This window comes from Quercus lobata, chromosome 2 (assembly GCF_001633185.2).
Source record: "Quercus lobata isolate SW786 chromosome 2, ValleyOak3.0 Primary Assembly, whole genome shotgun sequence".
Classification (NCBI taxonomy): Eukaryota; Viridiplantae; Streptophyta; class Magnoliopsida; order Fagales; family Fagaceae; genus Quercus; species Quercus lobata.
The window spans coordinates 85,510,382-85,518,854 of NC_044905.1; the positions used below are offsets into that span (position 1 = coordinate 85,510,382).

General features: G+C 33.0%; 1 protein-coding gene across 1 annotated transcript; it reads left to right on the plus strand.

Moving 5' to 3' along the window:
• Positions 1–2,088: 2,088 nt before the first annotated feature.
• On the plus strand, positions 2,089–6,760 carry LOC115976953. Its single transcript, XM_031098527.1, has 3 exons — positions 2,089–2,744; positions 4,401–4,472; positions 6,415–6,760. The coding sequence occupies exons 1-3, from the start codon at positions 2,181–2,183 to the stop codon at positions 6,415–6,417; spliced, it is 639 nt and encodes a 212-aa protein (XP_030954387.1). The 5' UTR covers positions 2,089–2,180; the 3' UTR covers positions 6,418–6,760.
• Positions 6,761–8,473: the final 1,713 nt, after the last annotated feature.

Genomic DNA, 8,473 nt, shown 5'->3' on the forward strand with positions numbered 1-8,473 from the left:
CAAGATGAACTTTATATTTCTCAGTAGTGTTATTGGAATTAGTTTTGATCTTGAGGACATGCGGAACCAAATACATGAAGTGTTGATAGTCAAGAGTTGAACCAAACAACCTCACATAATGTTATAATGCTATTATCTAATCTTTTTTAAATCCAGATTTTTCTACATCATTATTAGGCGTGTACAAAAAACCGTTTAGACTGAACTAACCGACCAAATTGGATTGAAAATTTGGTCTCGTTTGATTTTTTTTGGGGATCCAATCAATCCCAGTCCTCCATTTTTAAAAATTTGGGTTTCAATCTTGGTCTCGGTTTGCAAACAAAAAAAAAGACCAGACTGAACCAAATTCTTTATACATGTAATTTTTTTACTATTTTATAAATACTTTTTTTTTTATAAAAAAAAACCCTAATGTGATCTTCAAAAAAAAACTTAATTTTTTACCCTAACACATAGTACTGTAATTTCACACAATATTCCTACAATTGGATTCTATGTCATTTATGTTTTTAAAATTTGTGCCAAATATTGTGTTAATCAGACTTTATTTACTATTTGATTCATAAACCCATTTTTTATTCATAATTTTAAACTATAAAAAACTTGAACTTTAAACATATAATTAATAACATAGTTATTGATCTTTAATCATCTTTAAATTTTACAAGTATGGAAAATATACAAAGATAATGTAACCTAAAGATAGATTTGTCAAAATTCACATTCAATTAAAAAAATATAGAATGTAATAATATGTATGTAATGTGTGTGTGTGTGTGTTTTTTTTTTTTTGAAGGGATATTTTCTTGAGTTACAAATAGTATTAAATTATATTAGTTTAAGATCATTAGCAGTGGGTGTGTTAAAACCTAAAACACCCAAAATGATATTTTAGCACATCACATACCAAAAAATGACCTTCATCCAATTGCTATTTGCCAAAAAATTTTAGCATTTGTTACAATGATTAGTTATTAGCAATGCTACTTATTTTTTATTCACATCTTTTCTCTCCTCTTAGAGCTCTCTCTTTTCTTGAGTGACGGCGTTGTGGGTGGCAATGATGGGTCAGCATTGTTGGGTTGTGTATATTGGTTGTGGGTGGTTCGTGGGTTTACAATGGTGGTGGGTTCTAATCCGGTCACATGTTATGGGGTGGTGATGCTAGATTTTGAGGGTTCTAATCCATTCATTTTAACTAATCTAATTGAAATTAAATGAGAAGTGTATGTTTTTCAATGTCCAACTTATATTCTTATGTCAATTCTCTTTAAATTTTGGTATCTTTATACCATCAATAGTTTTTTTTTTTTTTTGTGAGATGAAAGATAGATACCATCAATAGTTTTAAAAGTAAAAGTAATATGTGGTGTCTTATTATGTGTTGTGGTTGCAAGAATGGGGAAATTAAAAAATCTATGGGTTGATATAAATATTTTTGTGCCTTATTCCGTGTATTTTTTAGTTTTATAAATTTATAGACCTGGCGATTTAGGGCCCGTTTGGTAGAAGAGTTTGAGTAATATTGTTTGTATTTTTTTGAAATACGTATGGTGAAAAATTGTGTGAAAATGCATGTAATGTTGTTTAAAAACTGAAAACATGTTATTAAAATACTCTACCAAACAGACCCTTAATTTTTTTTTTTATACAAGATAAAATTTCTACTCTAACCTAATTTAAGTGTATATGTGTGTGAAACTCTCTCCTAGAAACTTGAACCCTAACCCTTACCCCCCACACCCCACAAGCATTTATACATGTGGAATGACTACCACACCAAAGGTGCACGGTGGTCAATTATGAAACTAAAGACATTCAACATTTTCTTATATATTAAATTTTGATTTGATTAAAAATTTGAACCATGATTTAATGTAGTTTATATATATATATATATATATATTTTCTAATTATTCTTGAAACTTCAATGGGCATATACAAAAAATGATGACACTAAAAAAAAAATCTATTTATTTATAACTTTTGTCTTTTGCGTGTAGTCTAATTAATAGACTATTTCGTGATCTTCAAAAAAAAAAAAAATTCGTGATCTTTATCTTTAATTAATAGACTATTTGGCTTCAATTAATAGGCCATGCTCCAGCTCCTTTGGCTTCCCCCATTAATTAATAGGCCGTACTCTAGCTTCTCAACAGTCATTGAATTCGAAAGCCATGGCTTCAACAAAGAACGACTACGTTGTCTACTCCCCTCTCCCTCCCAACCCCACCGCCCAAAACGTCGTCTTCCTCCCTGTATACCACCCCGCTCCAACACGACGCCGTCTTCTCCTCCGCAAATTCCTCATTGGCGCCACCTCTCTCCTCCTCCTCTCCCTCTCCATCTATTTCCTCTACCCCTACGACCCCACCATCCAACTCGCCCGCCTCAGACTCAACCGCATCAAAGTCAACTCGTCCCTGGGACTCACTCTCGACCTCTCGTTCTCTCTCACCGTCATGGTCCACAACCGTGACTTCTACTCGCTCGACTACGATTCCCTCGACGTCTCGGTGGGGTACAGAGCGAGAGAGCTAGGGTTTGTGAGCTCCCAAGGTGGCCACGTCAGGTCCAGAGCTTCGTCGTACGTGAATGCCACGCTCGATCTCAACGGATTGGAGGTCATTCACGATGTCTTTTACTTGCTTGAAGATTTGGCCAAGGGAGTGATCCCTTTCGATACTGATACCCAAGTCAATGGCGTGTTAGGGTTCTTCTTCTTCAAAATTCCTCTCAAGGTATATATACATTATAGAACCTTGCTCATCATAATTCAATAATGTTGCATTTGATTTTTACATTTGTTGGCATTGTTTTCGATTTATGGTATGATTTGATTGGATTAAATGAGTGCTTGTGCTTTAATTAACTTATGCTTATATGGTGGGGCTAGGGTTTGGTAAAATTAGGGAAATTCGGAATCTAGGGTTTCGAGTGGTTAAGGAGAGGCATTGGTGTTCTTGTTAGAATGAATAGAGATTAAATTGCTAGGATTTTTTTTTTTTTTTATGTCCCTGATAAGTGATGAAATTTTATTGAAAAGAATTGCTCCATATTCACAATGATGAACACAAAGTATCTAAAAGAATTACTAGAACTAACCAGAAAAACTAAGAGAGTTGTGAAACTCAAAAAGTGGAAGTATAATGTGTAAATCCCCAAGCTGTAGACCACTCAAACAAGGTACAAACTACAAATCAATGAGGATCTCAAATGCTTTTGTTTGAAATTATAATTAATAACTTGTAATGATATGGAGGAGAAACCTCTTTTACACCGGGTGTGCTCACTAAGTGTTTCTAAAGAAATATGTTATATAAGGCTTCGAGGTTTATTAAAAGGTCTAAAAGAGATCATGGTGTTGTAGTTGCTCTGTTTAGTAGTTGGCATATGAAGGCTTAGAAAGCATAATGCTATCTGCTAATTGGTTGGGTGAATTTACAAAGATGGAAATATTGTGGTGGATATGCATGGACTTAGAGAGGAGTGGCTGGATTGGTGATATGGTTATTGAGTTTCATGTTCATCACCTTCCTAACTAATTAACAAACTAGGATGGAATTTTTTTTTTAAAAGAAATATCGAAAAAAAAAAAAAAAATATATATATATATATATGGAAAATGAGAAGGATGGGGAAGGGGGATTCTAAAAAGTGAGCTCTGTTTAATGGTTTGTGTCTTGCGAAGATGAGTACCAATTATCTTTGTAAATGTGGTATACTTATGGATATAATGGTGAATGAGAGAAAGATCATAATAGAGTTTTTCTATTTTTTGGATAGAAGATTCAATAATATATATAGAGAGAGTACCGGTTAACAATGGTCTAGCTGAGAGGATGTGAAGTTAGCAACTTAGCATGGTTTGAATGTGTAGAAAGGAAGGGAGGGGAGTGGTGGGTTTATCTTTGAGGATTAATGCCTTAATTAAGGATGTGATTTTTCACAAGGTCATATGTCTCAATTATATATGCCCATGCTGCAGTTTCAAAATCTTCAAGGCAAAGCTCAAATAATGTCACGATAACAATTGATTTAGATATGTGCATCAAATAAGTTGGCAAATTTACTCTTTTGCCTTTTTATGTACTATCATTATTTGCTTTACTTGACATAAACCAGTCATCAGTTCACATAAGTAAAGAAACAATCTTGAGCTCTGAATCTATAGATTGATTATTTGGAAATATTTGTATGTGATTGCGTGGCTTTTTGCAATAACTAAGTATGTTGCAAAACCGAAGCAGTACACTCACTGCATTAAGAAACGGTATGTTAAGGAAATTTTAGTTTTGTTCTGATAATTCCATAGCATTCTCCTACAAGCTTTATTCTGTTACATGATGCATCTTCTTTCTCCATGTGTTTAAACTGTGTTCCAACATGTACATCAGGCAAGAGTATCCTGTGAGGTGTATGTAAATACAAACAACCAGACAATTGTCCACCAGGATTGCTACCCTGAGGTGAGCTTTTACTTACTTTACTGTATTGCAGATTATATAAAATTGCTGTTTCAGTTGCACACATAAGGAAACTTTTCTGTCATATCAAAACTAGCTTTTGATTTCGAGATTGAAAATTTGGTGCTCGCTAAGTATAAACACTTACTAAATCTAGCTGAAACACAGTTCTTGATGTTATAATTATACATTAAAAGGATCACTCCAATTCTAATGAGCTCTAGCTCAACTGGCTCTTCCTCCCCTTATAAGTAGTGCTTGGTGGAGGGTGAGGTTGTTGGATCGAGACCCATCAGGTGCATGTGTAACTTACCAATAAAAAAAAGGTTAAGCCCAGTTCCATCTATAGATGAAGTTGAGTTACCTCCAGCTCCAAAATTAACTATCATCCAGTTTGGTTTCCTACTAAGGCACATGGTTATGAAAATCACAACCCAGATTGTAGGATAGAATGAGAAATAGATCTTGATCAGTGCACCATCATTAATACAGCAAACTGGGGTAGAATCTCATAGGATCTCAATCCCAAGCCAATCTATATGATTATATACCACAAGTACTGCCGATTTGAAAGGGATATTGTTTGAGAGAGGAGTTTAAGAAATATATGGTTGGTGCTAATATGTGTTTGGTGACCTCAAGAAATGGCCATATATTGTAACTGACTTTTGGGAGGGGGTGGGGGGTGGAGGTTCAGATATATTATTACTATTGGGTTTGTTTGTTTTGTTCTATATCCATTGATGAAAAATAAGGATCAAACTAGGTTTAGAAGAGAGGTGACATTTGGAGGACTGGAATTTTGTCACTGACGGGATTTGAATCATATGATATTGTGGATAGCCAGCTTGGTAGGTGGACCTTTCACCTTTGTTGTTTTTTATTTGTTTGGTCAATTTGACAGGAAAACCCATTCTGCTTCTTACAAATTTCCCGAAAGTCAAATTTGCCTCCTTGTTTCTGATGCTATATAGATGCCTATATGCAACCCTGGATGATATTTAAGTTCCTATATACTAAGCAAATTGAAAGTTGAAATTAGAGGTGATGAAAGTATAAATATATTACAAGTTTTGCCCATCCATTAGGTTGAGTCTAGGGTGCTAAAAGATGTTAAGATTTGATGAATTGAAAGTTGAAAGCATCTTTGAATTTTGATTATGTTGGTCATGAATAATTCTTGAGCTTGAACAACCATAATTGGAGTTGGTCTTGAACCGAACTTAAGGTTGCAAAACTGAAAGAGTGCTAAATGAGTTTCATTAGCTTTTGCGCACTGAGAAGGAAATTCCATCTCCTGGGATGATTAATGAAATACTCAAGTTCCATCAATTGTATAAATTAATTACTAGCTTCTGCGCACTTGCTCCCATGCGTGTTTAAAACTTTAAAGACTCCTTTTTTTATTAAATAAAAGCTAATTTTATTCCTCTATTTGTAGTTTTAGATTGTTATAGATAATTTAATTTGATACTTAGCAACATGGTGTCAAATTTTTCTTCTTTCTTTTTTTATTTTATTTTTATTTTATTGATTCTTTAAAATACATAATCATTTTTATTTATATTTAATGGAAGGTAGTCTACTAGTCTTACAATCCTCAATCCAACCACATAATCCAATTCGTGAGACCCTCTCACCAATCATACATGGGATCCTAATTTTGACAACCATGTTGATTGCTAATGCATACCCATCCTTTCCCAACAGAGAGGGTAGCAATTTACAGGATATGCTGCCCGTGTGAAATGTGGTTTCCTGTGCATGGCGAGTGGAAACCAAACAAGAAATGAGATGAAATGTGAGGAGTGGTTAAGCTCATGTAATTGTCCTAATACTGTAGCTATAATTGTTGATTTCCCCCCATTTTTTGGTTACATATTTAATATTTTGAAGCATCAAGGTTTCTTTTGCTAATCCATTTACTGGTTTTTGTTTTTTGCAGTGATGGGGTAGATATTATATAAATGCAGCAGAGATTCTTAATGACAATTGACAAGATGGAAGCTGAACATTGAGTTGGGTGTCGGAGGTAAATTACTGAAGGCCTTGGGACCCAAGTGAAGAATACAAATACCTGATTCCTGTTTATTCTCAGTGCATTTGTGGCCCAAAATTCTGAGGGATGATTGGTATGGTTTGTATTGGTCTTAGTCTGGGTGTTGAACCAGCAGATCTTCTGTCAAACTCTCTTTTTCTCCTGTATATATATGAAGAGATGAAATACAGTCTTTGTGATATGGTGTGACCTTTTCTAAAATCTCAGGAATAATTAGAATATTTACTTTACAGATGGGTGGATTAAGAAACAAAAATTTAACAACCTCAGCAAATTAAGTGAAAAATATTGAGCGATGACAATTGAGTGACGGTGCCAAACGGGTAGGGTATTTTGAGTGATGAGTGATGAAAATTGAGTGACGGAAATTGAGTGATGAAAGAAATGATCCAAACACCGCCTAAGTCTTGTTATCTCTTTCTTGTTGGACATGCCTGATGGTTGTGTCCGATTGGCCTGTAAGAGAATTTTCAGTTGGGCACGTGTTTGGCTGTGAGGTATGTGTGGGTTATGTGATACCTGTCAAGAGTTTTGGAACTAATTAGTATTATCTGCACTCTTTTTTAAAAAATGTCAGGTATAGTTGTCAAAATCGCGATTTAAATTGTAGGATCACATGATTTTACAATCTTATCTCACCAAAACGTTTAAGATTGCACTAGGATTGTAAAAAATATAGGATCATATGAGATTCTACCGATCCTACCAAAAACATAAATTTTTGGTTTTTTTTTTTTAATTATTTTTTTATGAAGCTTTAAGGGGTTTATTTTTTATGTTGTGATGGTATGACTTTTTATTTTATTTTTATAAAATTATGTTAACCTAAGTAAATGTTTTTTAGTTTCTAGTTCACTTGTAATCAAAATGAATGAATGCTTCATTATTTCTAAATGAAGAATTTGATGTTGGTTTTGTTGTCTTTTAAACTATAATGTTATTCAATTTGTTTGATCAATATACTAATTTGTTTTTTAATATTACTAAAATATTTTTTTTTAATATTTTTATCAGTTATGCTTGTATTTGTATCTTGATTGATTGATTTTTTTTTAGTATGTTCTTTAATTGTTGCTGAGTGGTATAACTCGAATAGTTGAGTGTGAAATTGTATCTTAATGTCTTTTGCAGTTCTAGTATACAAATATATAATATCTACATAGATGATGAAATGGATGATGATATCTTTTACAGTTCTAGCATACAAATATATGATGTCTACATAGATGATGAAATAGATGATGATGTTAGGAATTTAGGATGGTCATTATAAGAACCTTAGAATGGAAATAATTAAATGTTTACTTCACCTTAATATTCATCTTTCTTTTGGATTTTATATTGTAGTTAGCTAATTTCCATTTGCTAACTTATTTTGGATTTCAAACTTGGAACTTAGAACTTGGAAAATATTTTCCATATGTTTTGATAAATATTTTGGTATTTGGTTGCTAATTAAATATTTATTGAATTTTTTAAATACATTGGGTCAAAACTTAAATATATTTGTTTTGTTAGTATAGATTTAGCGATGTATGACATGTAAATTACATCATATGATGTAAATCTTAGTTTTTTCATGGATAAATTTATAATTTACGTGATTATTCAATATACAAAGTCATTATCAATGTGTTTTTTGCTTTAAATCTGAAAATATGTAGAATCTTACGATTCACGATCCGATCCTACGATCTTACCTACCTTCAACAATCTTACGTAGGATCTTGATTTTGACAACCTTGATTCTAGGATTTGAATCCCTCTTCCCTAATTATTATACCTATCGAATTATCTTTAAAACTAAATCATGATATAGGAGCTACAATTGTATACTCCAAGGGGAGTCTGAATTACTCACTCAAATGCAATTATTAATTACCTGCGCCTAACATTATTGGGTATCTAATACGGAGGTTTCCAAAATTAGAATTTTTCATTGGAT